This window comes from Lethenteron reissneri, chromosome 26, assembly GCF_015708825.2.
Source record: "Lethenteron reissneri isolate LAM-NWPU_2019-01 chromosome 26, ASM1570882v1, whole genome shotgun sequence".
In the NCBI taxonomy this organism is placed as follows: Eukaryota; Metazoa; Chordata; class Hyperoartia; order Petromyzontiformes; family Petromyzontidae; genus Lethenteron; species Lethenteron reissneri.
In genome coordinates this window covers 20852442-20873685 of record NC_083804.1, presented here as the reverse complement: position 1 = coordinate 20873685, position 21244 = coordinate 20852442, and the positions used below count along the sequence as shown (strand labels likewise).

Genomic DNA, 21244 nt, shown 5'->3' with positions numbered 1-21244 from the left:
AACCGCCACAGCAAAATTACTGTAATTTTACGTGACTTTACCAAAATACGCTCACAGATGCCAATTACTTTATATTCGGCAAATAAGTACAAATGCGGAGACTGCATCGGTGATGCTGTAGGAACACAGGTTGAAAGTACTTTACTACTGCAGACATTAATAAACATTGTTTAATGACTGAAAGAAATGTATTAATAAGCTATCGTATCAGCTAATGGTCCTTCATCAGAGGCGGGTGGAAAAGGGCAAAGATTATGACTTCCATTTTTTTTTACAATGGGGTGCCTTGAAAAGTGAACAGATTTTTAATAAATAATATTTATTTACACGGGTAGGTTTTCAAAAGTTGTCAATTGGGTGTGGAACAAATTTGATAAAAAAAATACTTTATTAAAAATGGTGTATGTGTGTTTAGGAGACTATATTCTCAAACGGTGCAATGCATTATGGGAGAACATTTGAGTGACTTCATTGTGCAAACAGCTTGCGTAAACATAAATGTGTTATTTTATGTAATAGGCATCAGCGGTTTCAAAGTACCACATGCCATTGTGATCGTTTTCACTGCTTATGAGATGGGGGGAAAAAAAGAACTGTATTGCTCAGTCTTATTTATGGGGCGTTTGAAACGCAAACGTAGAAAAACAGCTGCATGCCTTTCGACGTGTGCTGCCACTGTTTACCCCTGAGAACCCAGTTTGTCATTGTATGTCATCCCAAGCAACACAGCCCATTGTCAATCATTTTCAGGGGCCAGACCGGCCATTGGGGCCACCAACGAAGACATCCCCGGTCTATGTATGAGCCTATGGACACACAAAAAAAAAACACAACCTCACATGATAAACGTGGCTCTTTGGGGACATTTTACCCGAGAACAGGTTACACCGGCAGAGCAGATGGTGGATTCGGAATGCCGGTGCCATTTCCCAAGCCAGTAGCTGTCCAGCAGCCGTATTTCACACGCTTAAACGCCATTCAGCTCCAACACGGGCCACGTGTAGCCTGCGTTGGTTTCCATTGGGCTCACTCGTGTACTGTACACGATAAAAACACACAAAGGTACCCCGGTATTTCTACAGCCCTTTGCCAATCCACCGAAGGATGAGGGTCTCCTCCGATTGCCGTTTCAGTCACGTGGGCTGTTTAACCATGCTTCACGACCGCTGGTCAGTGAGAGTTGGTCAATGGGGGAGGACCACCATCGAATATCACTCACCACTGATGTTGGCCCTGGCCGGGAATTGAACACAGGTGACTGGGTCAAAGTGAAATGCGCTAGGCGCTGCGCCACCACTCAACCCCTGTTTTTCATGTGTCGTGCTGCTCATGCAGAATTATGGGCAATGAAAACACATTGCTGCGGAGGGAGCTGGTAGGAACTTTGGGTTGCTCGGTCAATGGCCAGGGTCAACGGTGGCGTGGTGTATTCCGCAAATATGCCCGACTGTGAGGGCGGGCACAAGCCGGCGTGAGTAGGTTAAACGTTGAGTTTTATAAGGGCACCACGGGGTGACTAGCTCCTCCCCACCCAGCCCCACCCCTCCCACCCCCCACCCACCCTCCCCTCCCCACCCAGCCCCTCCCCACCCTCCCCTCTCTCACCCAGCCCCACCCCTCCCATTTTTGGATGCACGACGGACACAATAATCCCCTGTGGGCTGGTGTAACCTGTCGGTTCCTACCAGTAATATGAAATGTAACCACTGAAAATATGTATATGTATTCATTGTCGAATTACAGACACGATAATTTGTTAAAACAAGGCAACATTTTTACCATTTGCTACACAATGTTGCAACAAAAGCGTTTGGTTCACATCGTTCATGAACGGTTCCTGCCGCTTTTGGTTGAGTGAAATCAATACCGGAGCTCTGTAAAAATAAGAGCTTCATAGCTCATCGGATTCCTCCCGTCTTAATCAATATTTTTGATTCTGAATGCAATTTTGAGGTTACCTCGCGTCAACAAATGCGAACACAAACATCACATTGAACGTATTTCGCCTGTTTATTTTTTGTCATTTCGAGTCAGTCCGTTGGCAGAGTGGTTATCACGCTGCCCCTGCGAGCTCAGACACCCTGCGTGTCATTCCCCACTGTGGCGAATAGCATCAGGAATGATATTAAAACCCGGTTATGGGTTGCCCCTTTCAATCCGCATTGACCAGCATGGCGAAGTATGTTCAAACAACCCCCACGACGGGCAAGGCATGCATGAGGACGCCTTCAAGCAAACGGTAGATCGACAAAGGGTGGTGCATTTTATTGTACTTTTATGTATTGTAGACATTAAGTCTGGCAGTTTCCTTCACCGCTCATTGGAAATTTTAGTTTATGTGCTTTCATATATACAAAACAGAATCAGCATGGTAAAAAGATATATCAACCATCATTCATTGCAGGTTATTATTCTCAAGCAAATGGAAAACTGACAACAGCAATACTGCATCACCGTGCATCATCTCCTTTAATAACCTGAAACTCACCAAACATTATCTTATTGGTCGCCTCCAATGCGTTTAAATTCCAATCCCCGTACTTTTCATGCACAAGCGTGCACATTTATTTATTTTTAAAGCATGCCGGGTAGAAAGAGACAAAGATCTCCTGCATAGCCTCAACATATCGTTGGAGAAAGTCAGAACCTGGAGCTTTTCAGCTCTTTTTTACAGATGTCCAGTATTGGGCGCGTGTTAGCGAGCACCTATTGAAAGCCGGTACAGCACAGGACGAGGTGGGTGGCCAGAACCACGCCCATCCTGCTTTGTCTCCTCAGTGTCGATATTTACACTATTCCACCAGGTACTTATTTGGGACTGACTCAACATAGGTAAGGCCCATGACAGGTTCGGATAATCGTCACTGGCGTCGGTGGCTGTGAACAGGAATCGAACTCGGGTCGCCGGGTTCGTAGTGCAGCACACACAGACGCTCACACCTGCTCATGAAATGTATTCATCCCCCCCCCCCCCCAGCATGCAGTGCCAGCTCTCGCTCCACTCACTGATACACTTCTCGTGTTCGGCGGCAGCGGCTCATGTATTATTCACCATCCTCCTCGGGTATTCCCACCCCCCCCCCGCCACACCAACGCGCTGCATCGACAAAGGTAGCCGAGGCAGGAGGCTGTTATGGGGATTGGTGATGGAGAAACTTGTAATTCGATGGTTGAGCGGTGGTGGTAATGCATGGGACGACTCCTGTGGCTGGGACCATGCGAGATGGTGCCGAATGGCCATGATCCACGCACGGTGTGTAGGAATGTGCAGGACGCCGTGTGCCGAGTAATGAGACGGACGTCGAGGTTGGTGGTGGTGGTGGTTGCCGAGTAGCCTACAAGGTGGATGATGATGGTAATTCTGTACGATTGGCAGTGAATCAGTGGCGGAGCGTGAGTTGGCATAGGCCCTGGTGCAAGTCGTGAAATGGGGGGGGAGGGGGGGGGATACTCCCCATAACACCCTTTCCTCTTCCCCTACTAGCCACCTCATGGGCCCAGCCTACCAGTTAACCCGGGTGCCTTTGCACCGACTGCTACACTCGATAGCAAGGGTGTAGAAGTGAGGGCCCCTTTGGCTGGATAGTGACGTGGCGATCTAGTGCGCAGGTGATGCAACTGCACCCGATGCCCACGGGCCTGAAGAGGAAGGAAGGGCAGCAACTGGGCTGCGAAGAGAGGAGGGGGGTGGATGGGTGGCATTTCATTTATCGCAGCAGGGACCCATTCCAACCACGCTGCGGTAGACACGCGGTAGGGGTCGATGGTTTTGCGTGGTCCAGATATCGACTGGGTGGTAAAGGGTCTTCCCAACACTGTGGATTGTGGGGGGCCCTGTGTGCTTTCGATGGGGGGCACGGCCAGGGGAGGGTTGGCGATGGGGGATACCTGGCATCTGGCGTTTGATGAGACTCCATCCGACCTGCCACGGAGGGCGGCTTTCAAAAATCGGAGTCCTTGTTGTCTCATTTGGCAGGCGGGGTTAACCACATTTCAGCGTTTTTAATAATGTATCGGACAGAGGCACGGCTCCTCGGCGCTGCGAGGATTATACAAAACCCACCAATTCAACAGAAGCCCTCGGCTCGGGCCAGATGCCATATTTATATGCTAATGACCGCGGTGCATTTTATATTTTTTTTGAAGACGCGTTCTTTCTGCAACCACAATAACCTCGAGTCGCGTCCCATTAGCTCCGTAAATAGCAAATCTTGATTTATGGCAATGCTGAAAAGAGAAAATATCCCCATGTTTCACCACTCCATCATTTATGCTCTATTATGTTCAGTAATTGCTTTTTTTTCTGTCCACAATTTACCCACGGCAAAGGGGGGCCTTGGATTCGGAGCAAACCCTTTTTGGGGGAGGAGGAGGAGGGGGTGGCGGACAGCAATATGAACTCGCTCGGCGTGAGCATTCAACCCGGGCAGCAGACGTTTGTGCCACATTTTGATTAAAATACTTTTTTTTTGGGAAGGGCTGGTGGGGGGTGGATGGGGCCGGTGGTCTTGCGCGGGAAGATTGCAGTCCTCCTCCCGCCGCAGACGGACCCGGCCGCGCGGGCCGGCTGGCTGGCCGCGTGGCTTGATTTATAAACTTCATATCGCACCGAGCAGACAGCCGCGGGTGCGACAACCCAGAAACGGGGCAATGATTGCTTCACGCACCTCCTTCCCCTTGCTGCTCTCGCCCGCCGCTGACAGATGGTGGATGGCTCCCAATCTCTTCCATAATTTCCCTCCCGCAGCACCCGAGCCTGTTTAGTTTGATTGTTTTATTGCCCAATAACTGTTGCGCTGATCGCTTTATTGCCGAACCCTCGGATTAATCATTGGCTCCCCCATTAAGTAATAATTAAACTGATAATTAGAATTAGCGGGTGATACCTTTGCGTTTAGCCGGCTTAAGTTATTCTTTTTGATTTGTGTGCGTGTTTTCATCAGCAGATACAGATACGGGCCGCCTGGTATCATAAAGCCCCGTGTGCGTGATCGAACGCCTTATCTCACCGCTCAAATACAATAAATCAAAGAACGCGCGACGCGGGTTGGTGACATCATTTTCGCTCCGAAGGCCGTTTGCTACGGAGACATCGCTGATTGTCAGGCCCCAACCTCCCTCGCGCGTCTGTCATTAGCCGTGCAAGACACACAGGTGCCTCGTTAGGAAAAGTTTCGTTGTGGGCTTGAGGCAGGGCACGCGCCAGGAGAGATGCTGGCGGGTGGTCAAGGCTAAAAGTGAGAGTGGCAGCCAAATGTTGTAAAACGAGAGGACGTCAACGGCAGGGATGAAACGATTACATCAGTTGGTGTGCAGGTGCTAGATGGATTGCAATGCAGCATCGCAGGGCCGTGAGATATGGTGACGGCTGGAGAGGCCTTCATCCGGCTGTGGATTTATCATGGCTGCTGATGTGCCTTGCTGCATTCTTTTTCATGTTTAGGTGCCTTGGCACATCATCTCGAGTTGGTGTAGCGCAAGGTCTTCTCTGCACTGTGTAACAATTTTCCGTGGACATACTGAGTGAATATTCCGCCCAACTTTCCACTACCAAGCCTTTACATCACAATATCACTTGTCAAATAAAGTTAGGCGAGGCAACACATTTTCGCCGCCCGAGACAGTCTCATTATATGTTGAAGAAAAAATACGTGTCACTTTGGCAAATACATTGGTGTGAAAATCGGCAAAATGCTGCATTCTTTTTCATGTTTAGGTATAAAATTGTGTCTTTTTACACATTTCATGAAACCCACCACTTTCATTAACACTGCCTTGAACCATCAATAGAAGCTTTTCTGCGATGCTGAAGGTTCGCAACATGTACGCTCTTTTGACTTTTTCTCCACAAATGGTTCAAGAGGTGAGACACTGAAAGAACACATGACGGCAGCCCTGCAGTAATTGCCACTGCGGTGATGTGTTCGGTATATACATATTTATAGCTTTATTTTGGTGATTTCGAAAACATTTTGGTTTAGCCATATTTGTTTGTTGTAGTACAGAATTAGACTGATAACTTTAATCTAAATTGTCTTATGGTTGTTATTGTTTGACTTGCATCCCACTGGGATTTTTGCACGCAGCATTGATATACGGTGTTTTTTCTGGAAGACTTTGCTGTTTTCTCCTGTATTTTTCTGTTGCGCGTCGTCACGTTAAGATGTTTCTTGTTCATGTTTTTGTTTGTTGCGGTTGCACCCGATTCAAGAACCGAATGGCTCACAGGGCTATACCTACAAAATTAACTGAACTGTACAATTAGAAGTAACGTCACAGCAGCATCACGAGAGTGCGCTCCTGCCTGTTCTTTCCCAAGGTTGTTTTTCTTTCGTGAGGCATTGACATTGTCAGAAAGCCCACGTAACAGATTTGGTACGGGCCACGGACCAAATCACCCTGAATGCACTCCATCTCTTAATAACAGGTGATATAGCCACAGGCACAAGGTGGCACTACATAAATGGGTTTTCTCTTTGCACACCCAGGTTTTTTTCCTTCCATTGCCACTCCTCAATAGAATTAACCAAACATCCCAATGTAAAACCCTCCTGAAAAAAAGTCCCTAGGCTCGGTGAAGCTTTGCTGGATAAACAAGGGGCATTAACGTATTAGTAGCAGCATCTACCAGACGGGGAGCAGTGGCGCAGTGGTTATTTCACCGTGCTATGAATCTAGGGACCTCAATTTGGTTGCCGGCAGAGGTCGCAAACGGGTACCCGTACGCTACCCGTACCCTACCCGAAATGAGTGACAAACGGTTACTCACCGGTGACTCACGGCCTACCCGTACCCGGCCGCACCAGGGTCGCAAACGGGTATCGGGTAGGGTACGGGTATCGGGTACCCGGTTGCGACCTCTGGTTGCCGGTCATGGCTAACAACAGTGGCAAGTTTTTTTTTTTACCAACCCTAAGGCTCGCCAACACCAACCCACCACATTGACTAACATGGTGAAGTATTGGGCAAAGCCAAACTAAATACCTCGTCTGGTATCCATGGAGGTCGTGGGTTCGATTCCGACCCTTGACGCCTGCTGTATATTTGGAGTTTTTTACGATGTTCTCCCTGTGGTTGCATGGATTTTCCTCCGGGTCCTCCAGTTTTCCCCTCCACCATTTAGATAAATTTCCACACGACGAACCACTCCATCGAGGAATCATTTGTGACCAGGTCGCTTCTTTAAAAAAGAGCTATATAGCTCAGTGGCCTTTACTTGGTAAAATAAAAAATCAAATAGTTTAGTTTCGAGAGGGTGCGGTGAATTCGCCAATAATTAGAATTATTTAGAATCGACAAAGATTCACCGAGTTCTTGTGTTTTTTTGGCTACAACCTTCCTTGACCCCCCCCCCCCACCCCATGTGTCCCACGTTGCCGGGATGCACGACTCATCGCTGGGCCCCCCCTCGTGTGCGTTGTGCGCGAAGCCGATTCGTAAAAATAAAAACCACGCGCGGCGCAACCCGACGTTCGCGTTTCAACAGCAGCCATGCACAACAACAAAGCAGCCACTCTCCACAGACATTTATTATTAATTGTTTGTTTTTTAGTATGAAAAGAGAACATTTTTTTTTTCAAGGAGAAAGAATATGCGAGATTGCAGTGTGTTTTCTAAGATCGTGCCGGTTTCATAAATAAAAACGAGGAAGGTTCAGACACCGGGGTGGAGAGGGGGGGGGGGGTAGCGGCGGCAGCTGATGCACGAACACGGAGAGGGGCAGACTCGCTCCTCCGGGGGGGGGGGGTACAAGCCAGACTCGGGGATGGGATGGCAGCCAGAGTCACCAAGACTTTACCGTACGCATTCACCGAAGCTTAAATGACACCTGCACAGCGACGTGTTTGCATTTTTATAACAGACCATTTAACGATTGCAGCTTTTTAAATTGTAATTTTTTTGTTACGACGATCATTTTTCAACGCGTGCGCGTCTGTGTGCGTGTGTGCGTGCGTGCGTGTTTGTGTTTTATTGAACGTCAGACACGTTACATGAGCAGTCACGAGGTAATATTTGAGTGGTTTAGAAATTATTAGCCTTAGCGTGATGTACACAATGTATAATCCTCGGTTCCACCATAACAATGACTATATGGCCCCTTGCACCCCCTCCCTCCCCCCATGCTTTTGGAAAAGCCAACGTCCATGTTACGAACAAATTTGGAAAAAACTGCCAAAAGGTGATTGGTTTTCATTTTGCGAAACCATGGGGTCCTCTGTAGTCAAGTTAAGGGTGTAACAGAGTGCACTGGAAGCTTTGTAATGTTTTAAACCTATAAATGGATTAGCATCGACATTACCAGTAATACCAACCATCAAGCTTTTGCCACAACCTATACAAAACAGGTAGAGGACGTATCATCTTGTGCTTTATACTGAACATTTACACACGGAAAATAACATTAAAATAAAAGAGCAAAAAAAAAGTTCAAACTAATCAATAACGTTCATTAACATTGGTCCTACATAAATCATTCAAACCACAGTCTAGGCATAAGTACGTCTGTTTAATAAAGAGACAAAGTAAAACATGAAATATGAGCAATCTAAACAGCGGCACCACTAGGAGACGTACATCCTTCGTAGCAGGCAACAAACGCAGCTTCAAAACAAATTATATATTTAAAATAACAGTAAAAATATTAGAACACTCTTTGTGTTGTGTGCTTCTTAAAACCAACTTATCAGCAGTCTAGTAACCATCGTTTAAAACTCAACTGCCTCTCAGACAAAGGGATCTTCCCAACATATCCCTCGTCATCTCCCAGAAGAAACAAAAACAAATCATTCAATAGTTTTCAAAGATTAAGTAGCAAAAGTCAATATCAAAGATACAATAAACATTACTTGTTAGTCTTTGTGCTTTTAAACCAATTTTATTTCACAGTGCATTTTCTAGTCTGCAGAGCTTTCAGACTTGTTTGAAAGAAACCAACTTTAATCGAAAAAACACTACAAAAGTACTGTAATTTCAAGAACAAAAACGAGTGGGACATAAGGGAACGGGTGACTATTCTTCGTATTAAAACAACACCGAGAGTTATAATAGTAAATTACAGTCAAATTTACACAGCGCGGGATGTTGCTCCAACAACCTCTCTTTCTCTCCGTATGGCGATCATTTCCAGAGACTGCGCTCCGGCAGAGTGAGACGCGGCGGCGGTGGTGGTTGGGGGGCGGGGGGGGGCGAGGGGGCGGGGGGTTAGGCCCAGGCGTGAGGGCCCGCCGTACCGCGACGGAGGGACGGTGGGTTAACACCGTGGCCCAACTTGTGCTTTACTCCATCAGCTCCACCACCTTCAGTGGCAAAAACAAGAAGTGGGTGCGCACCTGAATAACGATGAAATGATACCAAGGCAACAAAAAAAAACGTAGATTTGTTACACGGCTTATATATAAATTACAACATTATAACCGACCGCCTTTTGTGAATTCGCTGCTGGATGAAGGCCTCCCATTGTGGTGTCAGTCACGAGGATTGTTGGAATATACTTCACCACGCTGGTCATTGTGGATTGGTGAAGTCGGGACCCAGAAACGGTTGAGATGTGACTCACGACTGATTTTATCCGTGGCTGGGAATCCAACTAACACAGTGTACTAACACCTTTGCGCCACCACTCCCATAACATTTATATTTAGGAGAATAAATGGATGGAAAGAGTTATTACTATTTTTTTTGTTTTTATGTTATCTAAATAATAATGCTGGTTACCCTGGCAAGGCCTGACTGAGACTAAACAGTATTTTTTTACGAGGGTCCCACATTCGGATGTTTGGTTATTACCGTTAATAATTACACTGGTCAACAGAAAAAAAAAATTTGGCCTGGACTTTTGCAGCTGTTTTAGACTAATTTCAGGGTGCTGATGCCAAATCTGATCTCAGATTTGCTCTATCACATCTCATTTTATGCTATCGGCATACCCCATTTTCATTGATTTTACCCGAAATTAACTCTGTCACTTATGATTGCAAGTTGTTGTGAGTCAGTGACTGCTTTAGTGTTAAAATATGGTGCTGTATTTCTAGGATGGTGTGTTTATAATATCATTTTATGTAGATATCCACATTTATTTAATATTTTTATTCTGCAGTTTTTATTGAAAATGCAATATTTGATATCTCAAAAACCTGATGTGATAGACAAAAACTGATGCCAGATTTGAAATCAGCATCCCAAAATTACCTTGAAACCGTTGGAATACCTTATGGCAGCAAAAGTGCGTTGACCAGTGTAATGAGTGGAATGATCCATAGTAAATTATAAAATAATGATGAGTGTTTGGAATGATCCATAGTCAATAGGAAAATATATTATTTATATAATTCAGGCATCAAATGGTTTCAAACTTAACACAAGTGCTTTGAAAATTAACTTAGTCAACTTTCAATTAAGTTGTTGAACAATTTATTCGTCAAGCCAACCTTAAAAATGTCCAATGAAAAGGCATAAACCAAAATATGTTCATCAACAGGGTGGAGCGGTGGTGCAGAGGAACAGTGGCGAATACACTCTGCTAAGAAGAACCCGTCGTCCCGAATCAAAATCAGTGGTGAGTGGACGCTCCCCTTCGCGAACCCGTGCTGACCGGCAAGTATCGTCCAACAACAACAACGGCCGACACGCCGTGGGGAGACCTTCTTGCAGCAGCAGATTGGCAAAAGGACTGTAAAATATTACAATTTACCTCGTTGATATCTCAATAAACCAAATACAAAAAAATCCCGTCGAACATCATGGGGGCTGCCCTCACCGGCCAAGGTGTGGGGCCTAACACTTGATGCCGGCGCTGACGGTCCCCGTGGGGTCACCTGACCTCCGCTCGGGGCCCAAGCTCGCGGCTCCGGCTCCGGGCAGCGCTCGGCTCCCTGTCGCCGGGAAGTGCGGGCGGCTGTACAGCGCAAAATCTGGAGGGGGGGGGGGGGGGGTCAGTTTTATTCACACATACCAGAGAGAGCTAGAGAACGACGCAACCATGATTAGTCATCAGCGAGCCATCAGGCAAGGCCTCCCAAGTTTTTGTTAGATTTACAGCGGTCGCCAGACACTAAAACTGATTGACTCTTTCACCAGGGGCATGAACATCATTCTCATGGCCGTCCTTAAGCTTCAGCAAAACCTTTCCACGATGGACGCCCTGTGCACAATGGGGGCGCGCTGAGAAATCTACCAGACACGTCGAGAGAATTCGTTATCCCATTGCTCACACCGGAGATTAAATGGAGGGAAAATTCGTCCGGAATTGTGTGTAAGCTTTATTATGGAGACATTCATCTTTCTTTCTTTCTCCCCCATCTTCCTCTTTCTTCGTCTTCTCGAAAGTGTTATTCATCTTCCTTTCAAGTGAAAAGAAGGCGAGCAAACGGGAGTGTGACTGTAAGCGACGTGACAGTCTGACAGGTGCCAGAGAGACGCACTGACATTTTACGCACCAATGGGTTTTATGCCACAGAGTCTCACAGCACCCCTTCCTGTTTATTGGGCTCCACCTGCCCATGTTTTTGGCACAGGGTCTTGAAAATTATATTTTCAAAAACGTTATAATTTTTTGGTGAAATGGGAAAAAAATTACGACTCCTCTTTTTTTGTTGAACATGTGTTCCTCATGCAAAGCTGTGTACAGCGGGCAAAGTGTGAGCCTCTTCCTAATATGCAAGGGCGTATGCGTGCGCACGTACACACATGCGCACGTGCGCACTCATAAAAGTGTAGTCTGTTGCAGACATATGGGGAGCCGCAAATGTGTGTTCGTTGCCACTGCTGCAGTTATAGCTGCCACGGGGGACGTTTATAAAATGAAATGAAAACATTAATGGAAATCAAATTCAAGGTTACTGGCAAGGAGACACCGTAGGCACACCTGCCGCTTGTGTCACCTTCACGGGGCCGGAACAACAAGCGGCCCTTTTTCAAAATGCTCCACGGCAATTCGTTTTTCCAAAAAAGCAACGGCAGCATTGTTTTGTAACATTCCATGCGTTTTGGCAGGGGTGGGTAGGGGTGGGGGTGGGGAGCAGTCAGTACCTTCCGTATAGGACGCAACCTGCTGCTGCTGCTGCTGCTGCACGCCAGCTCCGGGCTGCACAACGCCCATCGCGGCCGCCTGCGCGGCCTGCGCCGCGGCATGCTGGTGGTGCAGCTTGAGTCCCGCGCTCTCCGCGGCGGCCGCAATCGCGTCGGCGAAGTCAGCGTCCACGCGGAACGAGCTCTCGCTCGAGCCTCCGTCGCTGGAGGCCCCGCCGGTGCCCGCGCCGCCCGCCCCGCCGGCCCCGCCGACCCCGCCGCCATCACTCGAGCCGCCGCCGTCTTCATCGTCGCCGTCGCCCTCAGACGCGGAGCCCCAGCCGTTGAGCATGGACCCCGCCAGGGAGCTCTCGGGGTCGCCCAGGCTGGACACCGACGTGTGTTCCAGGCTCAGCAGCAGCTTTTTGGCATCAAATCGGGCGGCCCCAACGGTGCCCGCCTTGGGGTACACGCTTACGGTCCCTGCCGACACCACTGCCACGGCCGCCTCCTCCTCCTCCTCTTCCTCCTCTTCCGCCGGTTCCGTTTCCAGATCGGAGGGCATCGGGCCCGTGATGTATCCATACAGGCATGGCGGTGAAGGGGACCTTGCGGAGAGCAGTGGGCGTCCTGGGTAGTGCCTACAAAACAACAAAAAGTTGCAGGAAAAACTGAAAAAAAGCATAAGAATGAAGGAATACAAGTGTCGCTTTTTTATTTTCTCCCAGCATGCCAGTGTGAATATATATCTATGGGACCTATATATGTATACCAGTATCCAAGTATGAAAAATAAGAATAGATTTTACCATTTATGGCAATAAAACAGGTGTTAAGAGGTTGATTCCTTGTAAAAAAGTATCTATTTGGTGTTAGAACATCTTAACACCTATTTCATTCTAGATTTGAAGCTTTCGTGACTGCAAAGATTCATACTCTTTGAGGATTTTTCGGTAAAGTCACGTAGCTAAAAAATCAAATCAAATAAATGAAAACAACTGAATTAAATCACGGCGTTTCGGGGCGCAGTGTGAAGACTGTTGTTGTTGTTTTGTCATGCTACCAGCTCACCGCGCGGCCCTCTCTAGCGCCGCCCTCTTTCTTCTGCCGGGCGGCTCGTGGCTGTGCGCCTGGATCATGGGCCTGCGCTCCTCGGGGCTGGCAGGCGAGCACGGGGCCGTCGACTGCAGGCTGTACGACGCGTGCGCGTACTGCTGGGGCCCACGCGCCTTCCCCTCATCAACCACCAAGTCGTCCTCTTCGTCCGCCTCCTCGTCATCCTCATCGTGCTCCTCCTCGTTCTGCTGCAGGTATTCGTACACCCGCTCGGGCGGGTACCCGCTACCTTCGTCCACTCTGAAATAGCGCCCCAAAAGGGGCAAAGGCGGCGCACGACCAGGATGCTCGTCAGTTTCGCCTCTTGATCGTGACCGCCTTTTGAAACCCGTCAACGTATAATCTCCATCAAGACAGCGTTGTTCAGATGCTTTGGATATGGGGAATGCGATGCCATTCCGACCGTTAGCAGCTGCAAACATTTCGAGTTTGTCACAGGGTGGGCGGACGCACGAAACGGCGGCGGAGAAGCAAGTTCCCCAGCGATAACAGTGTCCAGACCTGTTTCGTTAGCAAGCGCAAGCGTTGTAAAAATGATACTGCCACGTTCTAGCCACCCGTCGCCATTGTTTATTATGAGAAGCCACATGGAACCTGCATGAGGGGGAAACTTGAGAAATCTGAGAAAAACGAGGGCGGACACCAACCACCCTCCTGTCCTCAAATCAACCGAGCTCTGAACCGAACTTCACTTCAGATTACTTTCAAAGCTGTTCTGACTTTCGTTATTTTTTATTATTATTAAAGTCCAGCATTGCTCTTTCATGATTTTTTCTTCTCTATTTTTTTTTAAAACATCCTCACACAGGTCTTATTCACTGCTCACTTCACGTGTGTTCAAGCGTACACCAGGTCGACCCCGGCCTTACATGAGCCCCTGGAACGGTGTATAAAAATCAACACTGGGGAGACAAAGTTGGCCGGGCGTGGTGCTGGCCCACCCGCCCCTTCATGTGCTGTGCTGGCCTTAATAGGAGCAGCTTGCGAACCGCACTTGCCCCAACAGCCTGTTAAAGGCTACACGAAGGATATTTGCCTTTGTGTGCACCAGAAGCACTCAGCATCTCAAGCTAGCCTCGTTCTCCCCTAGGTGGACTCGGGGTCTAAATTTGAGTACTTCGAGCGGCGATGTGATCATACACGGGGGAGACAAAGACAGCTGTGCATTGATGGCGCTATCCACACCACTCGCTCGTATGCCGCGCCGGCCTTAACAGGTGCTAGCCAGCTGTACAAGCCACGGTATTCCACAGGGCAAAACAGGGGTTGGCGGGGTGGGGGGATCTTCATATTTGTCCGTGTATTTTCTCTCTTTCTCTCTCGTATACATTTTTCCCACTTGTATATTGCCCAAGTGAAAGCAAATGAGGTGTGAGAGCTGAAGCGAACTGGGCATTTCTCAACGAGCGAGATAGGAGCGAAGAGATCGTACTCCCAAGAAGCTTTCTTTTTAATTTGTGCGACTGTGTGGGGTTTTCACGGCCGTGCCGCGCGTGGTTATGCCGCACAGCTCTCTCCATGTGCTGGGTCCTTCTTCAAGAACCGAATGCAGATCATGAGAGCTGCCTTTAATTTACACAATCAGGATATGTATTTATCCTAGAGAAATCCGATGAGCTATGAAGCTCTTTAGAGGCGGGTCAAAGTTGCAATAATACAAAACCTCCCCGTCCCTTACTTTCCCCCAGTATGTGAATTATCTTTCCGCTTACCCTTTTCCACTCCCTGTATAAACCTTCATGTCCCCCCCCCCCGCCCCGCTCGTGGTGCCCACCTGGGTGGGGCAGTGAGCCCAGCTCTCCCCCCTTCACTCGGCCCTGTAGCATCAAACTCAGGGCTGCTGTTTGGGGAATTTCTGTTCCCCCCCTTCGTTCGGCGACCGACGCTTACTTCGTAACGGGCTCGCGTTCAGTTGTCACAAACACAATGAAAATAAATAACACAAAGAGACGATAGGATTGCAAGCTATGGGAAAGGTAATCGGTACAAAGTAATGGCCGAGTGGCCTGGTGGCCGCTTGGAGAGTCGCCGCGCTCACCGCTCGTGCTCTGCCTGAGCCGCTCGCCCCGCGCTGCCCAGCTCAGCCGGCGGGAGAGCGGGCGGGGGCGGGAGAGGCTCGGCAACTCCCGGCACCGCCTGCCTCCCCGTCTTGGGTGTCCGCGCGTTCTTCCTCTTCCCCGAGTGCGCTGCCGGAACAAGCAAACACACGCACGCACGTGCACGTACGACGCCATGTGACTTCCTCCGTTCGTCTGGCTGCGATTTCTCTTCTGCGATGTTTGCAGATTTCTGGATGGTCAGGAATAACTTTCGCCTGTGGCTGATTCTCCCAAAATGCACTTGATCTTGTTAGATCTTAAGAGCCAAGCAGCTTTGAGCCTGAACAGTGCTTTGATGGGTGACCGCACGCGCGCCGGGTTGCTGAAGGGCTACCTGCTCACCAGCTGAGCGCACTGCAGAAACATCCGTCGTTGTAGTGTATTTTCTATGCTCCCCGGTCTATGCTGCCCACCTTCATGAACCCACACTGACCAGCATGCTGAGGTATGGTCAAATAACCCCCATTACCTGTAAGGCATGGGGAGGTCCTCATTCAGCAGTGGATTGACCCAAACAGCCGTACATGTACATTAATAGTTTTAAATCAAGAGGTCTGATCATGGTACTCCTTAAAGTCTACATCATACCAACTTCACCTTCTCTGTTTAACACGTAAGCTTTCGCGACCAATATCATCCATAATAGAGGTTTTTGGGTTAGATTGCATAAATATCTAAATGTTGTGTCGTTAAAACCCACCACCACCCGACACAGCCAACTAGTAAGGGTTGTCACGTAAACAGAACATGCCAATTCGTCACTAGTACAGCACTAGTGTATAGTGTAGTGTATAGTAGTGTAGTGTATAGAGTAGTGTAGTGTATAGTGTAGTGTATAGTAGTGTAGTGTATAGTGTAGTATATAGTGTAGTGTATAGTGTAGTATACTAGTACAGCACCAGTGTGTAGTGTATAGTGTAGTGTATAGTGTAGTGTACTAGTGTAGTGTATAGTGTAGTATATAGTGTAGTGTATAGTGTAGTGTATAGTGTAGTATACTAGTACAGCACACTGGTGTGTAGTGTATAGAGTAGTGTATAGTGTAGTGTATAGTGTAGTATATAGTGTAGTGTATAGTGTAGTATACTAGTACAGCACACCGGTGTGTTGGAGAGCCGAGCCTCAACATTCACAATCCGAGTACGACGTTTTGCCAGTAATTACAACCAGCTTCATCAGGCGACAGCCAGATTTCTCCTCTACCTCACCCAAATGTAATTCATTAATCTAACTGAGCAGGACTTCCACTACTCGAATGAGGACCTTTATCCACTCCTCAACTCTTTCCAACGTGTCACCTTGTCATTGAAAACAATGCAATTTTCCCACCATCATCATCGTCGTCGTCGTCGTCGTCGTCAACAATGAAAGATGTATAAACTGGATATAGAGTCAATGTTTCCTTCTTCAAAGCTGAGGGCAGAGCTGGACAGCAGGAGATTGTGTTTGTTGATGAAGGTGAGGGGTAACCCACCTCAGCTAACCTCATCTAAATATCATTTGAATAAACATATACTTATTTTCTTGGTTCTTTCGGTAAAGTCACGTAGAATGGAAACAATAAAAATAATAAAATAAAACATAATAAAATTATTCTCACGACGTTTCGGCCACAACGCAAGCAGCCGGCATCAGGTGAAGACCAGGTCTGTCTGATGACGGCTGCTTGCGTTGTGGCCGAAACATCGTGAGAATTATTTTATTATGTTTTTTTTTATTATTTTTATTGTTTCCATTCTACGTGACTTTACCGAAAGAACCAAGAAGATGAATCCCTACAGTCACGAAAGCTTTAAATCGAAATTTATACACTTATTTATGAGGAAAGACTGATTTTTATCTAAATAATTATCTTTATCCTTTACCCACAATAACCTGCGGCTGTGCACACGGAGTTTCTAGACAGCGCTGATGGCTCCAGCCTCTGTAACACCTGGTCACATGACAGCATTGGTTAAACAGGCCTGCTCCTACTGATGAGACCCAACACATTGAACCAGAATTTTTTTCCTGCTTAAACAAATGCTGTTTTTAAAACATTAGTCCGGAAGACCTATTGGTTGATGGCGAAAATAAAAATATGCGGACTGACTTTTGTCCACGATTTCCTGTTTGACCTCAACGGAGTCATCGTTGTGACTCGTGAACGCTCGTGCGCAGTGTGGTGTTTGCAGGTAGAAGGAGGGAGGGAGTGGACTGGACGAAGAGGTGGCAGCTTGAGCCATGGACCTGACCTTGGAGAGAGAACTTCAGAGTGCGCAAAGAGAAACAACGAGACGCGAAGCTGTGCTGCTCACGCCCCGCGGCCACACGACGTTGGACGCGCAGCTCTCTCGGCCTCGTCCACGAAGCGGCCCACCTGCCTCCCGTCACCGCCGTCTCACCTGATGAGCTGCTGCGCTCGGAGCTGGCGTGGGAGCCCATGGTGCTCTGCTCAGGGGTGCTGTGGTGGGCGACCGCCTCCCCCCGGCCGTCCGTCATCGCGAGTTCTAAAAGTGAAGGTTGGCGAGAGAAAGGGGTGGTGGCGGCGGGGGGGGGGGGGTGAGATAGGGAGTGAGCGAGAGAAAGGGGGCCAGAAGCCAGCGGGTCAAGAGGTCGTGAGGGGTGATGGCTTTTTTAAAAGTCAGGCAGTGAGGTGGGGGACGGGCGGTGGGGGTGCGGGATGAAATCCGCGCACGGACTGCTGCAAGACAAAAGAGGTCTCTGGTTGTCGTTGGCAGTGAAGTGGTGAGGCTGGAGAGGGTACATATTTGCCTTCCTGTTAATGCCTACAAGAGTGGCTGGAAGGGGACATTACAGGCGGTGTTAATCCTAAAAGCAAATTATCAACCAGGCGGTTGTTGTTTTTTCTTCTTTCTTGTTCATAGGCCCATGTGGCAGCAAATCCCAGATCGACTTTGAGCCTTCAAGGACAAGTTAGGCCCTGTCACCGTCTGGTCCAAGTGTCTGCACGCTTTACCGTTAATCCGTGTTGTGCACACGCGCAAGCACGCATGCACGCACGCACGCAAAACACGCAAAACACGCGCGTACACAAGCTGCTTATGGTCCTAATGACCTTGCGAACCTTCAGTACTGAAGCATAATTCTACCAAGCTGAATTCCACAGGGCACATACCAAGGACTACAGAGACCCACAGCCGCGTGAGAAAAAAAATTACCAACAGATTGTTCAGACAAACGCGTTTTTAGGTTTGACATGCACAAATACTGGACGCATGTCTGCGCACAACTACACAGATGCGCAAAAGGAATCACACTGCCGTCAATATATGAACACTCGTGACAAAAAAAGTTGGAGCACACCGGCGTTGTATTTTGACAGGCGCGACTTTATTGACCGCAGCAGAGCTGATCAAGGTCACCATCCTGCCATTGTAGTGGGTGGCAGAATGTCAGACTTCAGGCTACGATCTCATCATTGCAGTCGAGACCTCTCACTCGTTGAATAAAAGGTCGAATCGGTGTACCCCAACTCGTGTCAAGTGAGCCAACGCATACCTGAACTCGTGCGTATGTTCGTGTCACAGTCTTATATATCTCCCCCAAAGGGAGGGTAAGCTAAGAAAGCGAAAAAGTAAAACGCATAATTTATTTCCACTCTAAAAGAGACTCACTTAGTTGCAATAACAGCACACAAACACTGCTTCTCGACGGCACTGTGCACACAAACCAACCGACAAAGCTGTCAGCACCCACGAACGTAAACAAACACGCCTAACCACCCCCCACACTAGCCCGCACGCGCGCTCACACACACGGAAGTCGCACTTCCACACCTTGCCGCCACTGAACTGCGCTCCCATTGTGAGCACGCGAACGCAGCCGGCACGGCGGTGGTTCCCAAGAGGGCCCGCTCTCGCGAGCAAGCGGGCGCCAGCCAGCCAGCCACACGCCACATGCTCCACGTCGGAAATCCTTCACACGCCACCCCCAGCATTGCCGCATTGCTCACTTGTGGCATCAGACTGACGAAGCTATTAAGAGGTGCACTGCGCCCTAACACTCTGGGGTTTGCCATTGTGAGGAGGCGCGCGATCTGTGTGTGTGTGGCATGATAAGCTGGGAGTTAGAGTTAATGAGTAACAATATGTGCCCATATCCAGGTGACATTCACACCTGTGGCTCAACCAGAGCTATAATAACATGTGTCCATTCGATACCGTTAAGTCAAAATTAAAGGCCCCTCACTCATCCCATCCTGATCTCAACGGACAGAGAGAACGGCCCATAAATGATCTGATTAACAATGACTGGTGTTCAGGAACAGAATAAATATCCAACGTTCGCTACAAGGGCTCCGGTGAGCCGATGTACCGAATTCCGGTGCTGCGGTGGAACAGGTCACCTTGGCAAGTGGCAATTCTCCGCGTGGGAGCAGAAGATACAGCTGCTCTGTCCCTCTCCGCCACTGCTGCTACTGCATGAGAAAGAAAAAAATTCCACCGCTCCGGGCCGCCCCATGGAGGGGAGATTTCAGGCGGAGAGTTTAACCGTTCGAGAGGCAAAAGTTGTGACCCTCCGTGAAATTTAGAAATTGAGTCATGGCTACCGATTCTGTAAATTCTCTACGAGAATCATTAAAACGTGGCTCACCTTACACAGACGCTGCTAAATATCAGTATTGCCTGGTGTCGCGCTGTACACTTGTACAACAGCAACTTAGTGGTGGAGGTTGTTGGATCACACAGAGATGGGATCGTCGTGCATGAGGTGCACACTTGCTGGGTAACGTGAAATAAGTTGATGCCTGCAAGAGGGAGTGTAGTCAGGGGGTTTATTAACCCATCTGTGTAGCCTCTTAATGTTATCACCACGTATGCATTGGCTTTCTCTGGGAACTTATATTTCCTTCACTCACAAAATGACCCAAAAACCAATTAGCCAAATATTTAGAGCAATAACCCTCTGGATTCTTGGACAGCCAGTGAGGATTTATTGATTAATTGAAAAATCTAAGTCGTGTTTGTGTAAAGGAGCATGGAGCGCTACTCATTTCTTATTTACAGCCCAGAGCCTGCAATGCGAATTCCATATTGCTATGATGGGTAAGTTCATCAGTTTTGACCCCCATTGTTGCTGTCCCCCAAAGTTCTACTTATTTTATGTGCCTATAATGGAGGAAAGATGGGCTGAGCTCACTCCCAACTGGGATTTCTTACGGTGAGGCATGTGCCCCAATCACAGAGCCACCCAGCTGGTGGGTAACTACTATTCCTAGAATGCTACCAATGACCGAATCACCTGGAATGCACCCTGTCCGTTGAGGCCTTGCAAGCTAAACAAGGTTGATTGTGCTTGGATATACAGGCATAAACACAGACGTTGTTATAGGCTGCTGTGGGGCTCAGCTGGCAACAGAGGGCAGTGCAGCAATACCGTTGCTGTACTGTACTTCTGTGGTCCGACGTCTACGCTGCCCATTTTCACCAACCCAAAGTGACTCGCGTGCAGTGTGCTCGGATGACCACCCCGCCCCCAGAGGCCCGCACGGCTTGGGGAAGACTCTCATCCAGCAGTTGATTGACGCAACGATAAGCACAGTCACAGTTCCCTCACCGTTGTTGAGCTTGGTGACTTCGATCATGTGGTTCTTGGTGCCAGGCAAGCCGTCCGCGCGTGGCAAGAAGGGCTGCTTGTGCGTGCGCTTGTCCGTGACGCGCGCCGTGCTGCTCATGTTGTTGCACAGCGCCGCCTGCGCCGGCGGGGAGGCCGCATACGCCGACGTCTTGCCCAGGACCTGTAGAGTGAATGACAATCGCAACGCAAAAGCCAGACCGTCAGTCAACAGTCGAGTGGGCGAGTGGAGAGATTGGCAGCTGGGTTGGCAGGGTGGGCGAGTGTATGCAGCTGTCCTACTGGACATCTCTGAAAACCACTGAGCATCTGTGAAAAAGAGATCCATAGATCATCAGATTTTTTCTAAGGTTAATAAAGATTCTGATTCCGATATTGTTTTTTCCCCAAATGTTATCCCAATTACACGGCATCGCCCAATGAGATTAAATATCGGATCTCTCGCAA

The 21244-nt window shown here is 48.5% G+C and overlaps 1 protein-coding gene across 2 annotated transcripts in view; it reads right to left on the bottom strand.

Annotated features, from left to right (window-relative positions):
- Positions 1 to 7511: 7511 nt before the first annotated feature.
- LOC133347854 (roundabout homolog 1-like) overlaps positions 7512 to 21244 on the bottom strand; it is a 167716-nt gene continuing 153983 nt past the window's right edge. For both annotated transcript variants that reach the window (XM_061560532.1, XM_061560533.1), the window contains exons 23-29: positions 20780 to 20960; positions 17605 to 17709; positions 15160 to 15307; positions 13077 to 13361; positions 12028 to 12647; positions 10757 to 10910; positions 7512 to 9296 (exon numbers count right to left, since the gene is read on the bottom strand). In XM_061560532.1, the coding sequence (XP_061416516.1) occupies positions 10774 to 10910; positions 12028 to 12647; positions 13077 to 13361; positions 15160 to 15307; positions 17605 to 17709; positions 20780 to 20960 (1476 nt within the window). In that variant the 3' untranslated portion in view covers positions 7512 to 9296; positions 10757 to 10773. The remainder of the gene's footprint in view (positions 9297 to 10756; positions 10911 to 12027; positions 12648 to 13076; positions 13362 to 15159; positions 15308 to 17604; positions 17710 to 20779; positions 20961 to 21244) is intronic.